The sequence below is a fragment of the Capra hircus genome, chromosome 13 (genome assembly GCF_001704415.2).
Source record: "Capra hircus breed San Clemente chromosome 13, ASM170441v1, whole genome shotgun sequence".
Lineage (NCBI taxonomy): Eukaryota > Metazoa > Chordata > Mammalia > Artiodactyla > Bovidae > Capra > Capra hircus.
The window spans coordinates 42,707,423-42,734,602 of record NC_030820.1 but is presented as its reverse complement, the minus strand read 5'-3'; the positions used below and the strand labels follow the sequence as shown (position 1 = coordinate 42,734,602).

Genomic DNA, 27,180 nt, shown 5'->3' with positions numbered 1-27,180 from the left:
GAGAGATTAGGAAAGAATCGTGTAGTAGGAAAATTAGTGGAGAAAAGAGGCTGAATACCTTGGTTTACGCAGAGAACCAATAAAACTCCGAGACAAGAGTTTTCACCACCTACATAGGCCACAGGCGTCTTCCCAGTCTCCCAAAGGAGTGGAGGCACAAAGTGCCTCCCCGTTCAGATCTTAGAAGCCCAGGCAAAATTAGTAGGCTTGGCGAGCCTTCACGCTCCAGATGGGAATTCAGCCAGAAAAGAAGAGAACAAGAAAAGACCACACGGGGGAAACCAGTCTTTCCAGGAATTGGTCCATTTCTTTATTTTCCAGGTCCACTTTTATACTTTTAGTTGTACATAGAGATAAATGTAAGAAACAGAGTCACGCAGTGTCAGCTGCTCCGACCCTTATCTAAAGATAGTGTTCTCAGCATATCTTTGTTCTTACAAGGGTCTTACGTTTGTTTACAATATCTTCTGGAGACCGATTAACATTTTATGGCCCCACCTTTCTTTCTATTGATAAAGGTTAGTCAATCAGAAAACTTGTTTTCCCTTAAGATTACTTAGTCTTAAGACACTGATAAAGTTACATTCTTACATAGCAAGGACACAATGATTTATAACAAAGAAAGAGGAGTACAGTGATCTATAACAAAGAGAAAATTCATTAACTCAAAAGTCTAGTATTGCTAACATCAAAACTACTATATTTCTTTTCCTACATTCCAATTACATTGATTAACATACTCCCAGGTGCCTAAGGATATGGAGGCCTGGAAGCAATCATTAACTCAGTAATGAAACACTTCACCAACATGATTTTTATCTTTAGAAAAACCCTATGCTAACTAAGACTTTCAAAACACTCCAAACTCTCTGTGCTGTTTATGGTTGAGAGATTGTAAACAATCATGTACATAGTAGCAAGAGTGTGGATAATCCTGTCACACAAGCTAGTCTGCCAGCAGAGAGGTTTGACCTGAGACACTCTTTTTATATGCAGGAGACTATTATCTGGAGCTCTAAGTTAATTTTCCAGAGAAAGGTGGTTGGGGATAGCCCCTTGTTAATGTCAGAAGAGTGTAGTATAACAGACAGATTTTGGTTTCAGGGGTAGATGCTCGAGAATCTCCAGGGAGACCCCTGAGGCTTGATCATGCCTTTGCGTATTGTCAGGCCAACTTCCTCATGACCTTTGCCATGGACGGGATTCCTCACGCTGGCTCCCAGCACAGACACTTCATTTAAGTACCTCCACCAAGTACAAAAATCTTCACCACCCTAGATGCAAGAAATTCTCGAAGAATCTCAGTGAGAGTTGAGAGTCAATATTCTTCAGAGAATGGATACTCAGGGTGACCAACACCACTGAAAGAGAAGGAAGAGGATTCATTTATTAAATCAGTCGTGTTGTCATAGAGCATTACTCTATGATGCGGTCAGGATGGGCTAAAACTCCAAATCTACAAACACGTCCCTCCTTCTCCCCCAACAAGCACACATGCAGGTGCCTGCTCCATGTGCACACGGCACCTGCACATCCAGTCCCAACATCCACATGTGACATTCACTCCACAGTGACAGGTAGTTTGACTCGTTACAATTTATAAGAGACCACAAGATCAGGCAGTAACTGTAGCAATCATTTCAGACACAGGTGAAACTTCTGCCCCTAGATGATGAAAAGGTGCACAGTGAACAAATTAGTTGCCCTTTTTCATACACCCATGGTGTATGGGTAAGCAAATGACCACTCCAAAAATGCAGAGTGCCTGGTACTTGTCATCTACTGAAGAGCTGCCACAAGCACCTGAATAATCACACAGCTCAAAGTCAGAATGTTCCTTTCTTAATTTATAGTGTATTAAAACAATTGTATTAGTATTACTGCTGTTTTCCTTTTTTGGGCCTTTTTACTTTTCTTTCTGAATTTGTCCTTTTCAGTTCATTAAAAACTGCACTCTGAGCAATTCCAAGTGCCAGGAGCTGTGCTGTTGACGCAAGCCCACAAAGAGGAGTAAGTCTAGGCATTCACAGCCTATGAAGAAGAACATAGAATTATACTTAAGAGCCCCTAAGTACAGAAAAATAAACTTCCACATTTTTTCTTTTATCATGGCTTTTCTCAGAAGCATGATACAGCTTTACAAGCAATAGGGAGAGTTTTGAGATCCTTCATTGGAAACAAAAGCTTCATTTTACCAATAATTTGTATTCCCTTCTCTCTAAACTCCCTTCCAGCTTCTCCCTGTTTGACCAGTCATCTGTCTCTTCAGTCTTGACATCCTCCTGCAGTAATTAGGCAGCTGGAATCCCATGTTAGTGACTAAGTCAAAGTACAGGCGGTAGGGACTCCACAATGGATGGATCACTGATGAACAGATACAACACAGGTGTGAGTCTTTACTCAAGAAAGCAGAAGTCCCAGATGATCTTACCTGGGTGTGTCCTGCTAAAGACACAGCAGTCACTCATTGGAGGGTCAGTTAAGCTCATGATCTACTGGTAATTCAGCTTTGTGAGATAACAAGGGAGAGGATGTGGGAGTTGTAACAGGGAAAAAAAGGCCAATGAAGAGATCAATTTGAAAGAAATGGATGATGGTTTGGAGAAAAAATGCCCATTAGGGAGAAAATCCACCAGACACTTAGGGGACAGGGTGGAAGCCGGCCCCCTGTGACTTCGTAGCACAGATGTACGTTGGATTTCATGGGCCCATCTTCACAAAAAATATCAACAATACATTTTGTAATTTTGTTAGGTGTAATACGAATGCCTTCTTCCCAGGTGGCTCAGTGTTAAGGATCCACCTGCCAAGCAGGAGACCTGGGTTTGATCCCTAGGGTCACAAGATCCACTGGAGAAGGAAATGGCAATCCACTCCAGTATTATTGCCAAGGAAATCCCCAAAACAGAGGAGCCTATTGGGCTATAGCGCATGGTATGGTAGAGAGTCATACAGGACTTAGAGATTAAACAAAAACAACAAAACAAGAATGTAATGCATGATGGATTCATTATCATATAGTTATTATTAATATAATTATTTTCCTGATGTAAAAAGAATTAAAGATGAAACATGTTCACAAGTCCTTGAATGAACACTGGGCTGCAGACACCGTGCCCTCTGTTTCCTGAGTCTCTCAGCCCTGAGAGGAGGTACACCAGGCACAGGGATCAAGCGCACAAAGTAGTGAATTCACTATGATGTGAACTCGGGATTTTATTGATGCACTGTTCTGGGCTCCAATCACATTTTTGTTGGTCTGAGATGAAGCCCTAGGGGAAAGCTCTGGTGTGAGGTCTGCAGAAAGCCCCTGGTTTACTCCTATGCTGGAAATCAGGACTGTCTTCCAAGAATTAAGCTCTAAAAAGCTTAGTTCCCCTACTGAACTGCCTGCTACAGAAAATAACATATGTGTGAAACATGCAAGTCACTTACGGTAAAAATTCATAGTATCTCCTATTTCTGTTGAGGCCATCAATTGCTTTCATGTCTTCTGGACTCAGCTCAAAGTTAAACACCTGGAAGAACGGAAAAAATCATGTTAAATCCCCCCAAGAACTGGCGTCCCCCTGGGGACTGGAGGACTTTCCCACTGGATGGAGACAAGAAGAGGGGACAGGGAAGCCATGTCTGTCTTCAGCTTCCAGGTGAATAAGGCTGGGAGCCTCTGCTGAGTTCTCACCTCTCCTTCCCATACCTTCTCCTTCTCTGTCCATCTCACAAATGTTACAATGCATCAGTCCCTTATCTTTCTAAATGAATCACTTGAAAAAACAAACTAATCAAAATCTTCTTCTACCAAGCACAGTGGTTGGACACTCCTGACTCAATACTGAACCTGAGCTAACATTAGACTGATTAACTCTCGCCAATATGCCCTAAGGATGACAGCATTCAGCTGAAGCAGTGTCAGAAGGAGACTCCTCCATGAAAGCCTATTCAAGAATCTGATACCAAACATACTCATTACCTATAATTGAATCTAAAAAACTTTTTGTATATGCCTTTGTGGAGAAAGCTATGAAAAGTGTTTTAGACATTAGAGAACACCTAAATAATTAAAAATTCATATCATAATTTTGAAACAGAAAGCTCAGTTTTATCAAGAAATTCATTTTCTCCAAAGTGATGTAGTGTTTCAGTGCAACATGAACCAAAGACTTAAACATGTATTATTTTGTGGAATTCAATACAGTGACACTAAGTTTGAAATTAGAAATAGCTAGTCAAGAGCAGTCAAGATAGCCTTAAAGAAGCAGAATATACCATTCTGAGAAGCAACACTTATTTTACACTTTCCTAACACAGTACAGAAAACTGAATAGTTAAATATAAGGGAGAGGCCAGAAATGTATTTATGAACATTTGATATATGACAGAGTTGGCAGTGAAAATCAGTGGAAAATGTGGACACTTAGATTTCCATTTAAATAAAAAATATATATAGGTAATCATTTTATATCATGTTACAAAATCAGTTCCAGCTGTATTTCAGAGCCAAATTTGAATGCAAACACAAAAACAATTTTTCAGGGGACCATATAACTGACCCTTGACTTGGCCTGAACCATAACTTGCATTGGCAGTGAAATTTGTCAGAAGAAATGGTGAGTTAGTTCTGAGTCTAGAAATGAAGAGGATTTTTTTCCTACTCCCAAGCTTAGGATCATAATTGGAAAATTAAAAGACTCTTGCTCCTTGGAAGAAAAGCTATGACAAACCCTCTGCTGCTGCTATGTCGCTTCAATCATGTCCGACTCTGTGTGACCCCGTAGATGGCAGCCCACCAGGCTCCACTGTCCCTGGGATTCTCCAGGCAAGAACACTGGAGTGGGTTGCCATTTCCTTCTCCAATGCATGAAAGTGAAAAGTGAAAATGAAGTTGCTCAGCCATGTCTGACTCTTAGCGACCCCATGGACTGCAGCCTACCAGGCTCCTCCATCCATGTGATTTTCCAGGCAACAGTACTGGAGTGGGGTGCCATTGCCTTCTCCGATGACAAACCTAGACAGCATATTAAAAAGCAGAGACGTCACTTTTCTGACAAAGGTCCATCTAGTCAAAGCTATGGTTTTTCCAGTAGTCATGTATGGATGTGAGAGTTGGACTATAAAGAAAGCTGAGTGCCAAAGAACTGATGCTTTGAACTGTGGTGTTAGAAATGACTCTCGAGAGTCCCTTGGACTGCAAGGAGATAAAACCAGTCAATTGTAAAGGAAATAATTCCTGAACATTCTTTGGAAGGACTGATGCTGAAGCTAAAACTCCAATACTTTGGCCACCTGATGCAAAGAGCTGACTCATTGGATAAGACCCTGATGCTGGGAAAGATTGAAGGCAGGAGGAGAAGGGGAGGACAGAGGATGAGATGGTTGGATGGCATCACCAACTCGATGGACATGAATTTGAGTAAACTCCAGGAGTTGGCAGTGGACAGGGAAGCCTGGCATGCTGCGGTGCATGGGGTTGCAAAGAGTCAGACATGACTGAGTAACGAAACTGACTGACTGGCTTGGGATCATAGGGCTGTGCTGAGATAGTTGTCACAGTCTCAGTTCGGTTCAGTCACTCAGTCATGTCTGACTATTTGCGACCCCATGAATTGCAGCATGCCAGGCCTCCCTGTCCATCACCAGCTCCCGGAGTTCACTCAAACTCATATCCATCAAGTCGGTGATGCCATCCAGCCATCTCATCCTCTGTCGTCCCCTTCTCCTCCTGCCCCAATCCCTCCCAGCATCAGAGTTTTTCCTAATGAGTCAACACTTCGTATCAGGTAGCCAAAGTATTGGAGTTTCAGCTTTAGCATCAGTCCTTCCAATGAACACCCAGGACTGATCTCCTTTAGAAAAGACTGATTGGATCTCCTTGTAGTCCAAGGGATTCACTCTTACATAAATCAGAGCAGGATCCTCTATGACCCACCTCCCAGAATATTGGAAATAAAAGCAAAAATAAATGAATGGGACCTAATTAAAATTAAAAGCTTCTGCACAACAAAGGAAACTATAAGCAAGGTGAAAAGACAGCCTTCAGAATGGGAGAAAATAATAGCAAATGAAGCAACTGACAAAGAACTAATCTCAAAAATATACAAGCAAATCCTGCAGCTCAATTCCAGAAAAGCGAACGACCCAATCAAAAAATGGGCCAAAGAACTAAACAGACATTTCTCCAAAGACAGACAGATGGCTAACAAACACATAGAATGATGCTCAACATCACTCATTATCAGAGTGCAAATCAAAACCACAATGAGGTACCATTTCATGCCAGTCAGAATGGCTGCTATCCAAAAGTCTACAAACCACACAGGCTGGAGAAGGTGTGGAAAAAAAGGGACTCCTCATACACTGTTGGTGGCAATGAAAACTAGTACAGCCACTATGGAGAACAGTGTGGAGATTCTTTAAAAAAAACAGAAACAGAACTGCCATATGACCCAGCAATCCCACTGCTGGGCATACACACCAAGGAAACCATAATTGAAATAGACATGTGTACCCCAATGTTCACTGAAGCACTGTTTACAATAGCTAGGACATGGAAGCAACCTAGATGTCCATCAGCAGAGAATAGATAAGAAAGCTGTGGTACATATACACAATGGAATATTACTCAGCCATTAAAAAGAATGCATTTGAATCATTTACAATGAGGTGGGTGAAACTAGAGTCTATTATACACACTGAAGTAAACCATAAAGAAAAACACCAATACAGTATACTAATGCATATATATGGAATTTAGATAGATGGTAATGATGACTGTATATGTGAGAGCGCAAAAGTGACACAGATGTAAAGAACAGTCTTTTGGACTCTGTGGGAGAATGTGAGGATGGGATGATTTGAGAGAATAGCATTGAAACATGTATATTATCATAAGTGAAATCGATCGCCAGTCCAGGTTCAATGCATGAGACAGGGTGCTCGGGGCTGGTGCACTGGGGTGACCCTGAGGGATGGGATGGGGAGAGATGTGGGAGGGGGGTTCAGGATGGGGAACACATGTACACCCATGGCTGATTCATGTCAATGTATGGCAAAAACCACTACAGTATTGTGAAGTAATTAGCCTCCAATTAAAATAAATTAATTAATTTAATTTTAAAAAGGAGGTTAAAGATCACTGCCATAAATGTGTGCCCCTAAATTCACCTCTTGATGGTGTTAGAAAAGGAGTTTTTGAGAGGTGATTAGGACATGATCGTGGAGCCCTCATGAATGAGATTTTTTAAATATCATATAATATAAGAGACTTGGGACAGCTCTGTGGCCCCCTCCACCATGTTAAGGTACAAGGAGAAGCCTGTGACCTGGAGGAGGGCCCTCACTTGACCACACGGGCACCCTGACCTCAGACCTCCAGCTTCAGAACTGTGAGAAACAAATTTCACTTTTTTCTCAGTCACTCAGGCTGTAGTATTTTGTTAAAACACACATAAAGGTCTAAAAAAATCACATAATGCAATTTCATCAATTGAGAACAAAGACAATAAGATATCATTTGTACAATGTGACAGAATAAATTGGAGACATAGCACTGGAATTAAAAATCTCTGTTTTCTGTCCAACCATAACCCTCTCCAGCCATGCTAACTCTCCTGTTGTTACATCAGGTGGAGAAAACCACCAGGAATACACACAAGCCTTTCATGCATGGGAAAGAGCAGGTAACTCATTTTGACTCAAGGAAAGTCTTGAGAGATGGACACAGAATGCCCCTCTTGAAGGATATTCCCTAGAAGCCCTCTGCCCATGGCCGTACTCATCATCACCTGTATGTTCTCTTTGACCCGCTTCTTGTTGAAACTCTTGGTCAGAACCACAACCCCACGTTGTATCTGGTAGCGAAGAGCAACCAGAGCTGGGGTTTGCTTGTGCTTTTGGGCAATGGCAGAAAGAACTGGGTCCTCCAAGAGAACGGGGTGGTTCAGGTTCACCCTGGAAGGAAATTCAGAAATGATGAGGAGCTGAGACAAATGAGTCTGTCTCAGCTTCTCAAACAGACCAAGAAGGTCCACTGTAGACAGGGCTTCTCAAAGTGTGGTCCATGGACCAACAGCATCAGCATCACTTGAGATCTTGTAAGAAATACAAATTCCGTGCCTTAGCTGAAGACAAACTGAATCAGGACCTCAACTGTGTAACCTCCCATTCTGTGTTTACAGGGCTCTGCAGGTGATTCAGATGCATTATTGAGTTGAGACCAGGACTGCCAAACTCACGGATTGTTCTTTAAATCTGAGAGGTTGTTTTTCTTCTATTATCAAGGGCATGAATAGAGAAACAGAAGAAGAAAAAAAAACAGGGATCATTTTTAAATTTCACTTTTCTAAGGTACTAATTGAGAAGTCTCAAAATAAGAGACATTTATTTCATCATTATTCTACTATAGATGTTTACAAACATGGTTCATCGAAATTTTTTCTAACATGATTGATCTATGAGATACATATTATTATCCTAATTTTAGACATAAGGTAAGAGGCTTGGAACATCTATTTTTAGAAATGTTTTCCTTGGTTAATAAATAAGTAAATCATGACATAATGCTGTGTCTCTGGTCTCAACTGGGGGACTATATGTAGATTTTAATGCAGACATTTATTACTGATGAGTCAACAAGCTAATATAATGTGGGAAAACAGCCTGGGTGATGGGATGATAAAAGAGAAGAATTCATTCCATCCCTTCCCGCTCTTCCCCCCACCTATGAGAGCTATCTGAGCACTGTACAATGTAAACTATTTCATCAAAAATTGAATTTCAGGGGAAATTCCAGTTGTCTTCAATAGGATTCAGTACCATTCTTTTACACGTTGGGATCCCAGAGCACCAAAGGCAACAAGAACGATACCATGTGGCTTGCAGAAATCCAACAGTTTGCTCTGATTGAGATAAGGGTGACATTCCACCTGTAGAATGCCCAAAGAGAAGAGTGTCAGATTATATGTGAAGGTAATAGTAACAGGACAGAGAAAGATTAAAAGGTTAAAAAAAATGCTGAGGGAAAAACTGTAACATTAACTGAAAAATTGAAATATCAACAGCAAGAGTGAAATAGAGAAAAGTGTGTTTATATAGTTAATTTTATGATGGAAATGGATGGGGGAACAAGCCCAAGATTGAGTAATCAAAATATGGGCTCTACATCTGAGTAAACATTTCAGAGTAAATATTTTGTCTACTGTTAGTATTACCATGAACATTTAATTTCACCCTCTAACCTAGACAGTTTTCATCATCCCCAGCACATTTTTTTGTATTGCGCTCCCTGTTGAAGGCCCATACAGGATGAGACCCCCAAGACTAAGGATTTAGCCATCAAAACTCCACACAATTTCTTAAGCCAGTCCTACATGATTTGTCTTGTTTATTTACTTCCCATTCCATCTTTTCATGGTTTTCCTTCCTATACACGGTTTGCTACAAGGCAGTTTTCCATCCAATTTCTGGTCATGATTTCATCTCAGAAAAATGCCTCTGGATTCTACCCATAGTTTACCTAGAAGCTTTCCCCACCTTTTCCACCCAAATTTATCAGACAAGGATACCATTCTGGGTTCTATTCACACTATCCAGACAGAGGCTCTGCGCTCTAGAATCTTCTGTCCACAAAGGTTGGATGAACAGGAGGGGAGGACAGACAGACATCAGGCTCCAGGGCAAGAAGGAGGTTGTGAAGAGCAGGAGGGAGAGAAGCCGAGCTGCTCACCTGGTTGCAGACGGGCTTGTACTTGAGCCCCGGCTTGTTCAGGATCTTCTCCAGCTGCTTGTGGTTGAAGTTGGACACCCCGATGGACTTGGTCAGCCCTGCATCCTTACACTTCTCCAGGGCCTGGGAGGGAGGGGTGGTGAACAATTACATGGAATGATAGAGCAAGAATAAATGCTGAGAAACATCGGTAATCACTGTCATCCATCAAGAATTAGCATTGATTATCAAGAAGAAAAAAGTGGGAAAAGTCATGACACAGGAAGAATTACTGTCTCCTCCTTAGAAAAAAACCCTGGAGAAGATATATCACATGGAAGGAAAGAGATACCTGTCTGTACTGTCCCATATTCTCCTCCTTTGTTCTCTGTGAACATTTCAGCAATGGTTTTCTCCCACAACCTCAACATCACAACCCTTAGATTCATGAACTGCTGAGTCTGATGGGCCACAGCCCATTCTCACAGGTGGAAGAAATGAAGGAGGTTCCCCCTCTCCTGGCTCCTCCCCTGGTTCTCTCCTCCCTGGACTCACCTCCCATGTAAGACAGAGATCCACTGAGTCAAATATCAGTTTTCCATTTTCATCTTTTGGAAATAATTCCTCCCCTGGCTGGAACAGAAGCAGGCATTTTAGAGATGTTACAAAATAATTTCCCAACACTTATCCAGGGTGAAAGGCATCAGGAATTAAACATCCATGAGATAGATTTAAACTTTCTAGATGCTAATATCTGCAAAGTGATTTGTTTGTGGAGTTGTAAGCAGTGTCTTTAGGATGGAGGCTTATTCTAATCTCTTATACTTATTATATGTTGGAAGAAATACAATTTTTCTAGGTCCTAAAAGTGACTCACAGTGATTTCTGTGAATTTTGGCTGTTCCTTGTACTTGCCCATTTTGAAATGCCTCTCTTGATCTAGAACTGGTAGTAAGTTATATGGGCTTTATTTCCAGCATAAATATTGCAATCACTTTCTTTCCCCTCTGAGGATCAGATGCCATAGGGCAGGCATATGAACCAGCAAGGCTCAAGTTAGGTGGATATGGAATGTGGAAGATCCAGACAAGCTCTCAAATTCGTGACAATGAGCCTTGAACAGCCCCAAGGCCATATTTGCCACCAATGGAAAATGTTCAGTAAACATACAGCATACCATGAGCAAAGCCATGATAAGGGATAGAAATTAGGAGACATTTCTGAAGAGTACTGAAACTCTTAAAATATGTCTGTGACTGGGACTTGCCATCCACATAGTCCACTAAGCGATTTTGCATCAGAAGACTTGAGTTTATTTCTACAACTTGAAATAAGAATTCTAAGTAAACTGTTCTTATTGGCTAAGTGCAATTTACAAACATCATCCTGAAGACAGGCAAGAGTGTAGGCAAGGTCTTCCAAGTCCCTATAAAGGTATGAGGTTTAGACTCACCCAGAGGGAGCACTACCAAATCTGCTCAACTTAAAAGGATGAAAGACAAGATAAACTCATCATGTTCAATGTAAGGCAGTGTCATGCTCACCACGGCTGCACCAAACTCTTGGTTCATGAAATCCCCAGAGACTCAGGAGTCATAACCAGGACTGGGTGCAGAACTGGCTTATTTCTCAAGCTCTTCAGGCAGAAAAACTCAGATTATTTAATACCTTTCCCTGGGAGTCTTGTAAGGGATTCAAAGAAACTCAGTAAAAAGATGATCACAAAAGATTATTTGGGGGATTCTACTCTAGTGTAATCATCCCTTCAATCTACTAAGAAAAATCTTTATCCAACCATCCAAGCAAGTTGATGCACATTCTAACACAAGATACAAAATGATGTGAGCACAAAAAGTTCTAACCTTCAGAGCCACTGGAATATGAATAATATAGAGATCAACATAGTCCAGTTGAAGATTTTTCAGTGATTTTTCCAAGGCTGGTCGGACCAACTCTGGTCGAAGGGAAGTTAACCAAAGCTGCAGAGGTTAAAGAATGAAAGTTGTATTAATAACACTTTAGGTAACTTTTTTTCCTTACCACTTTGCTTGTGGGATATTACTACCTTGACCAAGGATACATCTGGGCTCATGGCATTAAAGCACCAACTCTTAACCACTGAACCATGAGGGAACTCTAATACTTCAGGAATATATGTAAGAAAAGTTCACCAAACAATTATTCACCGAAAAATGATCCTATTATATAACTGTCACCTGGGCAAAATCACTTGCACACATCTATACACGCTCAACACACAGCACCTTTGAGGTGTAGAATATGTCTTCTCTCTTCACAGTGCCATCTGCGATCTTGCTTCGAATGGCCTGGCCAACTTGCTCTTCATTTTGGTACACATGAGCACAGTCAATATGGCGGAACCCAACCTCGATAGCGAATTTGGTGATTTCCAGAGCTTCCCTCTTAGCAGCCTACATAAGCAATAACGTAGAAGTTTAATATCTACATGATCAAGAGATTGCTAAGGCACAAGATTGATCTTCCTAAGAATCAACATTTCTTTGTGTTTATGGTTCATTCTGCAAGTGTTGTGATGAATTCATGATAGTTTCTCTGAATGTTCCTGGCCAGAGATTAAATGGGTATCAAGGAACACTTCAATCCCACATGGCCAGTGGTTGATCACAGGCCTCAGAGGACCCCAAGACAACCTCCAGGTTCAGTGGCTTGCTGGAAGACCCAAAGAACTCAGCATAAAGTTGTAGTCATGGATAAGATTTATGCTGTGAGATGTTTGAGGCAAAATCAACAAAGGTGTAAAATCCCTGGTAAGAGCATCAAGAATCATGTGAAAGCTTCTAAGACTTCTGTCTACCAATGAAGCCACACAGAATACAAATAAAAAGCATATATATTGAATAAAGTGATGTTTTCATATAAGTATACATTGCTAATGATTACCACAATCAACCTAGGCAACAGATCCATCACCTCACATACTTAAATTTACAGCATGTTTGTAAGAAAATTTAAGGTCTAGTTTCTACAAAATCTCAAGATATAGCCCATTGTCTTTAATTATAATCGCCGTGCTATACATCAAGTGTTCAGACTTATTCCTTTTAGTACTGAAAGTCTGTACTATTGACCAACATCTTTTCATTTTTCCTAGACTTGTCCCCAGCTTCTGGTCACAATACCCTACTCTTCCTCCTATGAATTCCACTGTTTTAGATTCCACCTATAAGGAGATCATACAGTAACTGTCTGTTTATGGCTTATTACACTTAGCTTAAAGTTAGTTCATCTGTGTGGTTTGAAATGATGGAGATTAATTTCATTTTTAATATTGAATAATATTCCATTTCTTTTTATGTGATTCAGACTCGTTCCTGTTTCAAGGAAGTAGATAGTTGGTGTAGCTTCTCTCTGTTAGAGTTAGTCCTAGATTTTCTTAAATGCTCGGCCATTTGTGTGTTTACCAGGGAATGAACCCAATGAGCTTCAGTAACAGCCTGGACTCTTCCCTCCCCTCACCCCAATTTGTACTACAAAGTACTGTCTTCTGTCTCCAAAATGCGTCTAATTACTTCCATCGGTTTTATAGATGAGAAACATGAGGCTCAACGTTTAAGGACCAGTCCATTGTCACAACTACATACTATAAACACAAGATGGATAGCAAATTTTCTGGCTTACAGCATAGACTTGTCCACTAGCTCCTCTTTTATACCCCAGCACTGAAAACAATATTTAAATAAAAGCACATTACAAAACACAAAGATACATTACAAAACCTGGCCTGTAAGATTGCATATTATCACCTCAAATGATACTATAGTTCCCATCAGAAGTTTCCAAGCAGAAACAGAAGCACAGGGCAAAACACAGCTGAAGTGTTTCTGCCCTGGCACCTACCAGGCAGCCCACAGTAGAAAAACAATTTTCTCCCATTATTTTTCAGTCACTTCATCTTCAGGACCTTCCACCTAAAAACTTTTCTGGGTCATATCTTTTTGGAAGGAGGAAAGAGTTCTTGAAATAATAAAATCTACAGAGAAACCCCACCATTGCAATCATCCTTAAAGCAAAGCAGCTGACAGTAAGTGTTCTCCACAGCCAAGTCTCACCTCTTCTGCCAATCTGGGAAAGAGATGGAAACTGGAAGGAAACCCAGAGTAATCTGCAGGTGAGCACAGCTTCAGACCCTGATGCAGAGTGGAGATTGGATGCTCTTTCTCCTTTCACAGGGCATGGATCTAACCTGGTTAGTGGAACCACGTCACCCTCCCAGAGTCACACAGGAGCTCAGTGCTTGACAACCCAAGTCCCTTTTGCTAATGTCACATCCACTACTATTTATATCTCAACCCCAAACCACTACTGTTACCTCTGGAGGTGCGTAGGTTCCAAATCCCAGGACAGGAATGAAGTGGCCATCATTAAGCTTCACCTTCTGGCTTTTGGGATCCATTGCCTGTTGTTCCCCTGAGTAAGCAGATTGATTTTTTCTTCTGCCTTCAGAGGTTATAAATAACAAGAAGGTAACACCCCAGCTACACTGTCAATTGTTAGCAGATGCATTGCAGGAGAAGTGTGATTAAACTAATGCCCATGGAGTCAGAGAGTTAACTTGTTTGATTTTTTTATCAGTATAACCTAAAGTTTTATATAAAGTGAGATTGGCTGAGCAATTAATGACCATTAGATAAACTAGAAATTTCCACACTCCAACCTTTTATATTTTCTATTATAGGCCCAATCTCAATCAAACATAAACTGAGACAATTGTCTTACAGTACAAACAGCACACATACACACATCACAAAATGTAAAGTGATAACAGCATTTTTGAAAATGTTATCCCTTAATAAAGAATCAAAACTTCAAGTGAAAGTAAATTTTCCTTTTTACATTTCCCACCAGCAAAATTATTTTGCTTTACAGACCTGACTGTGGTGAAATCCTGAACAGGATACCTAAACCAGACATTTTGGAAAAGTATTTATTGGAGGTTAATTATTAATAGCTTTAGGATACCACGTGCAGTGTGCAAAGAGAACGTTGTACTTAGTTATATAACTTTTACAGTATGCTTGCTTTCCAGGTGGCCCTAGTGGTAAAGAACCTGCCTGCCAATGCAGGAGATGTACAGTTTCAATCACTGGGTTCAATCCCTGGGTTGGGAAGATCCCCTGAAGGAGGGCATGGCAACCCACTCCAGTATTCTTGCCTGGGGAATCCCATGAACAGAGGAGTCTGGTGGGCTGCAGTCCATGGGGTTGCAAAGAATTGGATGGGACTAAAACAGCTTAGCACACACCCAGAGTACTTTCATAATGTATCTGATACATACTTTACATAATTTACTAACTTTTTGAACATTATTCATAAAAGAAAACGCAAGAAACTACATGTGTGTTAGTCGCTCAGTTGTGTCCGACTCTTTGCGATCCATGGGGTGTAGCCCACCAGGCTCCTCCAGCCATGGGATTTTCCAGGTAAAAATTCTGGAGTAGTTTGCTATTTCCTTCACCAGGGGATCTTCCTGACCCAGGGATCAAACCCAAGTCTCCTGCATAAGCTACATAAATTATAACAAATTTGGAAAGAGTAAGGGAAATTGTGATGCACTGATATGTGGGGGTGAGGTGAAGTTAAATAAAATTTAACATATATAGTGATGTCAGCAAAATGGTGAAGTAAGATGACTGAATTCTCCCTTGGAAAGGCTAGAAAAGAAAGAGAAAGCAGCTGAAAAACCTCATAAGATCTCTGGAAAACACTCAAAGATCTACAGCAACAAAGTGAACACACAATTAGGAAAAATCCAGAACAGAATGGTAGGAAATTTCATCGTGTATTACTCACCTGTACCCTCCTCCTGCCTGGGACAGTGCACTCTTGATCAGCCCCCAGTTGCTTCCCTCAATCCAGAGTGATCAAAGAAAACCAACTGTGCAATGTTCCAACCAACTTGAGGGCTGCCTGGGAACTGGTGCCTGTTCCACTTAACTCTAACCTTAAACTGAAGAGCAGCTGGAATGGCTATTGCAGCTCGAGGGGAACTATATATATATATATATATATATATATATATATATATATATATATATATACATACATACACACAGAGCCAAGGACAAAGGAATAAGGGTGGAGCCATAGACTAGACCATGTATTGATAAAACCCTGAGTAGAACTGGGGTGTGGATTTGGGAGCCATAAGTCATTCAAAAACAGTCATAAGTTCACTGGACTCAGAAAGCCACCCATGGGCCAGGCAAGACGCTGACTCAGAAATGAACTGAGTCACCCTTAGCTTTCCTGTTGGGATGAAAGAAGGACAAGGAGAATGCCAGGCAAATAGTGAAAGCCAGTCAGGACAGGGAACAAGATCTACCAAGAGTATTTGCCTGCTGTTTCAGGTAGCCAATTATGAACACACACAAACACACACACACACACACACACACACACACACAGGAACACACACATATCTGGATGGGGCAGGGAGGCCAGACGGGCCCGAGGAGCAGGGTCTGGGGCTCTGACGGTGTGCCAAGGCTGCAACACAGGCACGGCCGCCCACCTCAGGAGCTGCTCCAGCATGCCTCCGTCCAGCTTGCCACCTTCTGGGGCAAAGGTGCCAGAGTGGGGGAGCGGGGTGCACACTTACAAGAGGTGGAACCAGTCTGGACCCAACCCTTAGAGTTCTGCTCCAGCATCTTGGGACCTGCCTGGCCCAGTAGGGTGGGGACAGCCACTGAGCACAGGAGAAGCCTTTGCTCACACTGGGCTCTGGCTCTAGTCTTCCCCTCCCCGTCCCACTGAGGTGACAGTTGCCAGCACGCCCTGGGAAGGGGTGACCCTGCCCACCTCAGCTCCAGCTCTGCCCCAAAGCCTCTAGGCACACAGACTGCACAGGGATACAGCCACACAAGGACAGCCCAAAAAAACCAGGACAGGTAACTTTTTCACCTAATTTCATAGAGACAGAGGATGTTAAACAAAATGAGAAGACAGAGAAATCTGTTTCAAATGAAACAATGAAAAAAAAAACCTGAAAAAAATCTGCTAATAAGATAGATATTAATAATTTACCAGAATTCAGAACAGTAATAAGAATGTTATTCTAACTAGGGAATAGAACATACTAACATTCACATGATAGGGGTTCCAGAAAGAGAAGGAAAAGGGGCAGAAAATGTATCTGATGAAAATATGGCTAAAATTTTCTGAACCTGGGACTTCCCTGGTGGTCCAGTGGTGATGATTCTGTGCTTCCACTGCAGGGGGCACAAGTTCTGAAACTGGTCAGAGAACTACTTAGCAAAGGTGATTAAAACCATAAGATGGGGATGTTCCTGGATTACCTGGTCACCCTGGTGTAATCACAAAGTCCTTATACATGGGACCTGGGAGGGTTGTAGTCAAAGAGAAGGTGGGAAGATAGGAGCATTAGATAAGAGACTTGAAGACACTATGCGCTGTCTCTGAGATGGCAGGAGAGTCTACAAGACCAAGAACGGAGTGTTCTCCTGCTGTTCAGTCCCTCAGTGGTGTCCAGCTCTACCACAGCATGGACTGCAGCACGCCAGACACTTCTGCCCTTCACTGTCTCCCAGAGTTTGCTCAAACTCATGTCCAGCGAGTTGGTGATACCATCTAATCACCTCATCCTCCATCACCGTCTTCTCCTCTTTTTCTTAATCATTCCCCACATCACAGTTTATTCCAATGAGTTGCCTCTTCTGGTCAGATGACCAAAGTACTGGAGCTTCAGCTTCAGCATTAGTCCTTCCAATGAATATTCAGTGTTGATTTCCTTTAGGATTGACTGGTTTGATCCCCTTGCTGACCAAGGAATTCTCAAGAGCCTTCTCTGGCACCACAGTTTGAAAGCATCAATTCTTCCGCACTCAGCCTTCTTTATGGTCCAACTCTCACATCCGTACATGACTACCGGAAAAACCAGAGCTTTGACTGTACAGAACTGTGTCAGAAAAATGATATCTCTGCTTTTTAATATGCTGCCCAGGTTTGTCATAGTTTTTCTTCCAAGGAGCTTTTAATTTTATGGCTAAGGTCAGCAGCCTCAGTGATTTTGGAGCCCAAGAAAATAAAATCTGTCATTGTTTCCATTGTTTCCCCATCTATTTGCTGTGAAGTGATGGGACCAGATGCCATGATCTTAGTTTTTTGAATGTTGAGTTTCATGTTGGCTTTTTTACTCTCCTATTTCAACTTATCAAAAGGCTCCTTAGTTCCTCTTCCCTTTTTGCCATAAGGGTGGCATCATCTGCATACATGCTGCTGCTGCTGCTAAGTCACTTCAGTTGTGTCCGACTCTGTGCGACCCCATAGATGGCAGCCCACCAGGCTCCCCCATCCCTCAGATTCTCCAGGCAAGAACACTGGAGTGGGTTGCCATTTCCTTCTCCAATGCATAAAAGTGAAAAGTGAAAGTGAAGTCTCTCAGTTGTGTCCAACTCTTAGCAACCCCATGGACCTCAGGGACTCCAGGCTCCTCCATCCATGGGATTTTCCAGGCAAGTGCATACATGTGGCTATTGATATTTCTCCCCAAATCTTGTTTCCAGCTTGTGATTCATCCAGCTTGGCATTTTGTAGGATGTACTCTGCATGTAATATAGATTGGCATGGTGACAACATATAACCTTGATGTGCCTCTTTCCCAATTTTGAACCACTCTGTCATTCCATATCAAATTCTAACTGTTGCTTCTTGGCCTGCATACAGGTTTCTCAGGAGGCAGGTAAGGTGGTCTGGTATTGCCAACTCTTTAAGATGTATCCACTATTTGTTGTGATCCATACTGTCAAAGGCATGAGCCTAGTCAATAAAGCAGAAAAAGATGTTTTTCAGGAATTCTTTTGCATTTTCTGTGATCAAATTGATGTTGGCAATTTGATCTCTGGTTCCTCTACCTTTTCCAAATCCAACTTGTATATCTGCTATTGAAGATTAACTAGAAGGATCTTGAGCATTACCTTGGTAGCCTGTGAGACAAGCACAATTATGTGGTAGTTTGAATATTGTTTGGCACTGCCCTTCTTTGGGATTAGAAAGAAAACTGACCTTGTCCACTGCTGAGTTTTCCAAATTAGCTGCCATATTGAGTGCAACACTTTAACAACATCATCCCTTAGCATTTGAAATAACTCAGCTGGAAATCTTTCACCTCCAATAACTTTGTTCATAGTAATACTTTCTAAGGCCCACGACTTCACACTCCGGGATGTCTGGCGCTAGGTGAGTGAACATACCACCCTGGTTATACAGGTCATTAAAACGTTTTTTGTACAATTTTTCTGTGTATTCTTGCCACTTTTTTCTTAATCTCCTCTGCTTATGTTAGTTTTTTTTTAACTTTACAATATTGTATTGCTTTTGCCATACATCAACATGAATCCACCACGGGTGTACACGTGTTCCCCATCCTGAGCCCCCCTCCCACCTCCCTCCCCATACCATCCCTCTGGGTCATCCCAGTGCACCAGCCCCAAGCATCCTGTATCCTGCATCGAACCTGGACTGGCGATTCGTTTCTTATATGATATTGTACATGATTCAATGCCACTCTCCCAAATCATCCCACCCTCTCCCTCTCCCACAGAGTCCAAAAGCCTGTTCTATACATCTGTGTCTCTTTTTCTCTCTTGCATACAGAAAAGTTATGACCAACCTAGATAACATATTCAAAAGCAGAGACATTTCTTTGCCAACAAAAGTCCATCTAGTCAAGGTTATGGTTTTTTCAGTGGTCATGTATGGATGTGAAAGTTGGACTGTGAAGAAGGCTGAGCACCGAAGAATTGATGCTTTTGAACTGTGGTGTTGGAGAAGACTCCTGAGAGTCCCTTGGACTGCAAGGAGATCCAACCAGTCCATTCTGAAGGAGATCAGCCCTGGGATTTCTTTGGAAGGACTGATGCTAAAGCTGAAACTCCAGTACTATGGCCACCTCATGCGAAGAGTTGACTCATTGGAAAAGACTCTGATGCTGGGAGGGATTGGGGGCAGGAGGAGAGGGGGATGACAGAGGATGAGATGGCTGGATGGCATCACTGACTCGATGGACATGAGTCTGAGTGAACTCTGGGAGTTGGTGATGGACAGGGAGGCCTGGTGTGCTGCGATTCATGGGGTTGCAAAGAGTCGGACACAACTGAGCAACTGAACTGAACTGAACTGATACAGGGTTATCGTTACCATCTTTCTAAATTCCATATATATGCATTAATATACTGTACTGGTGTTTTACTTTCTGGCTTACTTCACTCTGTATAATAGGCTCCAGTTTCATCCACCTCATTAGAACTGATTCAAATATATTATTTTTAATGGCTGAGTAATACTCCAGTGTGTATATGTACCATCACTTTCTTATCCATTCATCTGCTGATGGACATTCAGGTTGCTTCCATGTCCTGGCTATTATAAACAGTGCTGCGATGAACATTGGGGTATCCATGTCTCTTTCAATTCTGGTTTCCTCGGTGTGTATGCCCAGCAGTGGGATTGCTGGGTCATAAGGCAGTTCACACTGTTCTCCATAGTGGCTGTACTAGCTTGCATTCCTACCAACAGTGTAAGAGGGTTCCCTTTTCTCCACACCCTCTCCAGCATTTATTGCTTGTAGACTTTTGGATCGCAGCCATTCTGACTGGTGTGAAATGATACCTCATTGTGGTTTTGATTTGCATTTCTCTGATAATGAGTGATGTTGAGCATCTTTTCATGTGTTTGTTAGCCATCTGTATGTCTTCTTTGGAGAAATGCCTGTTTAGTTCTTTGGCCAATTTTTTGATTGGGTAGTTTATTTTTCTGGAATTGAGCTGCATGAGTTGCTTGTATATTTTTAGATTAGTTGTTTGTCAGTTGCTTCATTTGCTATTATTATCTCCCATTCTGAAGGCTGTCTTTTCACCTTGCTTATAGTTTCCTTTGTTGTGCAGAAGCTTTTAAGTTTAATTAGGTCCATTTGTTTATTTTTGCTTTTATTTCCAATATTCTGGGAGGTGGGTCATAGAGGATCCTGCTGTGATTTATGTCGGAGAGTGTTTTGCCTATGTTCTCCTCTAGGAGTTTTATAGTTTCTGGTCTTACATTTAGATCTTTAATCCATTTTGAGTTTATTTTTGTGTATGGTGTTAGAAAGTATTCTAGTTTCATTCTTTTACAAGTGATTGACCAGTTTTCCCAGCACCACTTGTTAAAGAGATTGTCTTTTCTCCATTGCATAGTCTTGCTTCCTTTGTCAAAGATAAGGTGTCCATAGGTGCATGGATTTATCTCTGGGCTTTCTATTTTGTTCCCTTGATCTATATTTCTGTCTTTGTGCCAGTACCATACAATGGCACCCCACTCCAGTACTCTTGCCTGGAAAATCCCATGGATGGAGGAGCCTGGTAGGCTGCAGTCCATGGGGTCGCTAAGAGTCAGACACAACTGAGCGACTTCACTTTCCCTTTTCACTTTCATGCATTGGAGAAGGAAATGGCAACCCACTCCAGTGTTCTTGCCTGGAGAATCCCAGGGACGGTGGAGCCTGGTGGGCTGCCATCTATGGGGTTGCACAGAGTCGGACACAACTGAAGCAATTTAGCAGCAGCAGCAGTAGCATACTATCTTGATGACTGTGGCTTTGTAGTATAGCCTAAAGTCAGGCAGGTTGATTCTTCCAGTTCCATTCTTCTTTCTCAAGATTGCTTTGGCTATTAGAGGTTTTTTGTATTTCCATACAAATTGTGAAATTATTTGTTCTAGTTCTGTGAAGAATACCGTTGGTAGCTTGATAGGGATTGCATTGAATCTATAAATAGCTTTGAGTAGTATACTCATTTTCACTATATTGATTCTTCTGATCCATGAACATGGTATATTTCTCCATCTATTAGTGTCCTCTTTGATTTTTTTCACCAGTGTTTTATAGTTTTCTTTTTTTTTTTAATTTTATTTTATTTTTTTTTTGAATTTTTTTTTTATTTTTTTTTTTACGTTTATTTTATGTTTATTTATTTATTTTTTTTTTCTTACATGCGTTCCCAAACATGAACCCCCCTCCCACCTCCCTCCCCACAACATCTCTCTGGGTCATCCCCATGCACCTGCCCCAAGCAAGCTGCACCCTACGTCAGACATGGACTGGCGATTCAATTCTTACATGACAGTATACATGTTAGAATTCCCATTCTCCCAAATCGTCCCACCCTCTCCCTCTCCCTCTGAGTCCAAAAGTCCGTTATACACATCTGTGTCTTTTTTCCTGTCTTGCATACAGGGTCGTCATTGCCATCTTCCTAAATTCCATATATATGTGTTAGTATACTGTATTGGTGTTTTTCTTTCTGGCTTACTTCACTCTGTATAATTGGCTCCAGTTTCATCCATCTCATCAGAACTGATTCAAATGAATTCTTTTTAACGGCTGAGTAATACTCCATTGTGTATATGTACCACAGCTTTCTTATCCATTCATCTGCTGATGGACATCTAGGTTGTTTCCATGTCCTGGCTATTATAAACAGTGCTGCGATGAACATTGGGGTACATGTGTCTCTTTCAATTCTGGTTTCCTCCGTGTGTATGCCCAGAAGTGGGATTGCTGGGTCATAAGGTAGTTCTATTTGCAATTTTTTAAGGAATCTCCACACTGTTCTCCATAGTGGCTGTACTAGTTTGCATTCCCACCAACAGTGTAGGAGGGTTCCCTTTTCTCCACACCCTCTCCAGCATTTATTGCTTGCAGATTTTTGGATCGCAGCCATTCTGACTGGTGTGAAGTGGTACCTCATTGTGGTTTTGATTTGCATTTCTCTAATAATGAGTGATGTTGAGCATCTTTTCATGTGTTTGTTAGCCATCCGTATGTCTTCTTTGGAGAAATGTCTACTTAGTTCTTTGGCCCATTTTTTGATTGGGTCGTTTATTTTTCTGGAATTGAGCTGCAGAAGTTGCTTGTATATTTCTGAGATTAGTTGTTTGTCAGTTGCTTCATTTGCTATTATTTTCTCCCATTCAGAAGGCTGTCTTTTCACCTTGCTTATATTTTCCTTTGTTGTGCAGAAGCTTTTAATTTTAATTAGATCCCATTTGTTTATTTTTGCTTTTATTTCCAGAATTCTGGGAGGTGGATCATAGAGGATCCTGCTGTGATTTATGTCAGAGAGTGTTTTGCCTATGTTCTCCTCTAGGAGTTTTATAGTTTCTGATCTTACATTTAGATCTTTAATCCATTTTGAGTTTATTTTTGTGTACGGTGTTAGAAAGTGATCTAGTTTCATTCTTTTACAAGTGGTTGACCAGTTTTCCCAGCACCACTTGTTAAAGAGATTGTCTTTACTCCATTGTATATTCTTGCCTCCTTTGTCAAAGATAAGGTGTCCATATGTGTGTGGATTTATCTCTGGGCTTTCTATTTTGTTCCATTGATCTATATGTCTGTGTTTGTGCCAGTACCATACTGTCTTGATGACTGTGGCTTTGTAGTAGAGCCTGAAGTCAGGCAAGTTGATTCCTCCAGTTCCATTCTTCTTTCTCAAGATTGCTTTGGCTATTCGAGGTTTTTTGTATTTCCATACAAATCTTGAAATTATTTGTTCTAGTTCTGTGAAAAATGTGGCTGGTAGCTTGACAGGGATTGCATTGAATTTGTAAATTGCTTTGGGTAGTATACTCATTTTCACTATATTGATTCTTCCGATCCATGAACATGGTATATTTCTCCATCTATTAGTGTCCTCTTTGATTTCTTTCATCAGTGTTTTACAGTTTTCTATATATAGGTCTTTAGTTTCTTTAGGTAGATATATTCCTAAGTATTTTATTCTTTTTGTTGCAATGGTGAATGGACTTGTTTCCTTAATTTCTCTTTCTATTTTCTCATTATTAGTGTATAGGAATGCAAGTGATTTCTGTGTGCTGATTTTGTGTCCTGCAACTTTACTATATTCATTGATGAGCTCTAGCAATTTTCTGGTGGAGTCTTTAGCGTTTTCTATGTAGAGGATCATGTCATCTGCAAACAGTGAGAGTTTTACTTCTTTTCCAATCTGGATTCCTTTTATTTCTTTCTCTGCTCTGATTGCTGTGGCCAAAACTTCCAAAACCATGCTAAATAGTAATGGTGAAAGGGGGCACCCTTGTCTTGTTCCTGACTTTAGGGGAAATGCTTTCAATTTTTCACCATTGAGGATAATGTTTGCTGTGGGTTTGTCATATATAGCTTTTATTATGTTGAGGTATATTCCTTCTGTTCCTGCTTTCTGGAGAGTTTTTATCATAAATGGATGTTGAATTTTGTCAAAGGCTTTCTCTGCATCTACTGAGATAATCATATGGCTTTTACTTTTCAATTTGTTAATGTGGTGTATTACACTGACTGATTTGTGGATATTGAAGAATCCTTGCATCCTTGGGATAAAGCCCACTTGGTCATGGTGTATGATCTTTTTAATGTGTTGTTAGATTCTGATTGCTAGAATTTTGTTGAGGATTTTTGCATCTATGTTCATCAGTGATATTGGTCTGTTACACTTCCAAACTTATTCTATGAGGCCACCATCACCTTAATACCAAAACCTGACAAAGATACCATGAAAAAAGAAATCTACAGGCCAATATCACTGATGAACATAGATGCAAAAATCTTTACAGTTTCTGTCCTTTCTGTGGTCATCTTCACATGAAATGTTCCCTTGGTATCTCTAATTTTCTTGAAGAGATCTCTAGTCTTTCTCATTCTATAGTTTTAATCTATCTCTTTGCATTGTTCACTTATGAAGGTGTTCTTACCTCTCTTTGCTATTCTTCAGAACTCTGCATTCAGTTACCTATATATTTCCTGTTCTCTTTTGCCTTTCACTTCTCTTCTTTTCTCAGGTATTTGTAAGGTCTTCTCAGACAACCATTTTGTCTTCTTGCATTTCTTTTTCTTGGGGATGGTTTCAATCACTGCCTACTGTACAATATTATGAACCTCTATCCACAGTTCTTCAGGCACTCTGCATCATATCTAATCTCTTGAATCTATTTGTCACTTTCATTGTATAATCATAAGGGATTTGATTTGAGCCATGCCTGAATAGCCTAGTAATTTTCCTACTACAGGGAGGAACCACAGTCCCATCCATTAACAGAAAATTGGGTAAAAGATTTACTGAACATGGCCCTGCCCTACAAAGCAAGACTCAGTTTCCCCCACAGCCAGTCCCTCCCATCAGGTAGCTTCAACAAGCCTCTTATGCTCATCCATCACAAGGCAGACAGAAGGAGCAAGAATTTCAATCCCATGGCCTCCAAAGTGAAAACCACAATCACAGAAAAGTAACCAAAATGATCACATGGGTCACAGCCTTGCATAACTCATGAAACTATGAGTCATGCCATACATGGCCCCCAAGATGGATGAGTCATGGTGGAGAGTTCCAACAAAACTTGGCTCACTAGAGAAGGGAATAGCAAACCACTTAGAATTCTTGCCTTGAGAACCCCATGAACGGTAGGAAAAAGCAAAAAAGATACAACCCTGAGAGATGACTCCGCCAGGACAGTAGGTGTCCATTATTTTATAGGGAAGAGTGGAAAATACAACCTGAAAGAATGATGAGTCTGATCCAAAACAGAAATGACACCCAGCTCTGGGTGTGTCTGGTGGTGAAAGTAAAGTCTGATGCTCTAAAGAACAATATTGCCTAGGAACCTGGAACATTAGGTCCATGAATCTAGATAAATTGGATTTGGTCAAACAGAATATAGCAAGAGTGAATATTGATTTTTTAGGAATCAGTGAACTAAAATAGATGAGAATGGGCGAATTTAATTCAGATGATGATTATATCAACTACTGTAGGGAAGCATCCCATAGAAGAAATGGAGTAACCCTCATAGTCAACAAGAGTCCAAAATGCAGTACTTAGGTGCAACCTCAAAATGACAGAAGGTACCTGGTCCATTTCCAAGGTAAACCATTCAATATCACAGTAATCTAAGTCTATGCCCCAACCACAAATGCAGGAGAAGCTGAAGTTGAACGTTCTATGAGGACCTACAAGACCTTCTAGGTCTAACACCAAAAAAATAAAAAAAAGATGTCCTTTTCATCACAGGGGACCAGAATGTACAAGTAGGAAGTCAAGAGATACCTGGAGTAACAGGCAAGTTTGGCCTTGGGGTACAAATGTAGCAGGGCAAAGGATAACAGTGTATTACAAAGAGAACACTGTGGTCTTAGCAAACACACTCTTCCAACAACCCAAGACCTGTTCTCTAGGAGCTGGATAAACCAACAAAATGGATTTCCCCTACAAACTCCAGAAGAGACCACAAGCCTGCTGGCACTTTGATTTCAGACCTCAGAACTGTATTTTGAATTTCTGACCTCCAGATATGTAAATGAATACCTTGGTGTTGTTTCAAAGCACAAAGTTTTTGGTCATTTGTTATAAGAACATTGTTAACTAAGACAGATGTGGTTCAAGTCAGTCCCACCTCCATCTGCAGCATCATGAGTTTTACTCTCTGCTGGAATGTTCCTCTGACCTCAGAGACTGGTGGTCATCTCCCCAAACACAGGAACCTTGTCTCTTGATTCCACTTTCTTCCTTAGTGACTGACTGATTCCGTGGTCCTCATTACAACAAAGTCTTTGACAACTGCATATACTGAATTCCACATTGGTCTCTTCACATCATTTCTTGAACCAACTTTACTTAGGGTTTGCCTTCACTACTCTATCAAAGCTGCACTTGATCCTGCCAAGGTTAACTGCTGAATCCAGTGGTCCATTTTCAATCTTCTATTACTTGACACATTGAAAGCACTGGATTCTTTTCTCCTTCAAACACTTACTTCACATGCCTTCTAAGAACAGTCCCTCCTACTTCACCCACTGATCCTTTTCAGCCTCTTTTGCTGGTTCCTTCAGTTTTTGTTTGTTTGTTTTAAGGATTTTCTTAATGCTTATTGCTCATGAAGCTTGACTTCCCTGTCCACACCACTCACTGTATAATGTAATATCTCTGACTGGTTAGTTTCATGGCTTTAAGAGACTATATTTGACAAATTTCAGATATGAATATTTTGTCTAAACCTTTCCTCTAATTGACTTGCATGTCCAACTCTATGCACGCATCTTCACTTGGATACCTAAAGGCATTTGAAAGATGCGTATCTATAACTGAACTCATGATCTTCCCGCAAAAATGAGATTCCCCGAATTGTCTCCATCTGAGAAAATGGCATATGCATTTCCTGTTACTTAAACACAAACACCTGGAGTCAACTTTGATTCCCTTTTACCTTTCACCATATGTCCAACGTGTTAGCAGTCTAGTTACCTCTGGCCATCTTTACTGCTCCTTCTGTGGTTCCAGCCAACATTACCTCTCACCTAAATTCCTGTAGAGTCCTAAAAGGGGGTTCTTTCTCCTTTTTCTTCTAAACATAACAACCAGAGTGATTTTTTTGAAAACATGTCAGCTCATGTAACTACT

The 27,180-nt window shown here is 41.0% G+C and overlaps 1 protein-coding gene across 3 annotated transcripts; it reads right to left on the bottom strand.

The window, feature by feature from the left end:
- LOC102190498 (dihydrodiol dehydrogenase 3) lies at nucleotides 288-15,729 on the bottom strand. 3 transcript variants are annotated; one of them, XM_018057304.1, is made up of 10 exons: nucleotides 15,533-15,729; nucleotides 14,052-14,222; nucleotides 11,965-12,132; nucleotides 11,563-11,679; nucleotides 10,256-10,333; nucleotides 9,722-9,844; nucleotides 8,812-8,921; nucleotides 7,782-7,947; nucleotides 3,436-3,518; nucleotides 288-1,361 (listed from the first exon to the last, which is right to left on the bottom strand). In XM_018057304.1, the coding sequence occupies exons 2-10, from the start codon at nucleotides 14,133-14,135 to the stop codon at nucleotides 1,319-1,321; spliced, it is 972 nt and encodes a 323-aa protein (XP_017912793.1). In that variant the 5' UTR covers nucleotides 14,136-14,222; nucleotides 15,533-15,729; the 3' UTR covers nucleotides 288-1,318. The 3 variants fall into 3 exon arrangements, with proteins under 3 accessions (XP_017912793.1, XP_017912792.1, XP_017912794.1); XM_018057303.1 differs by having other exon boundaries at nucleotides 14,052-14,179; XM_018057305.1 differs by having other exon boundaries at nucleotides 14,052-14,149.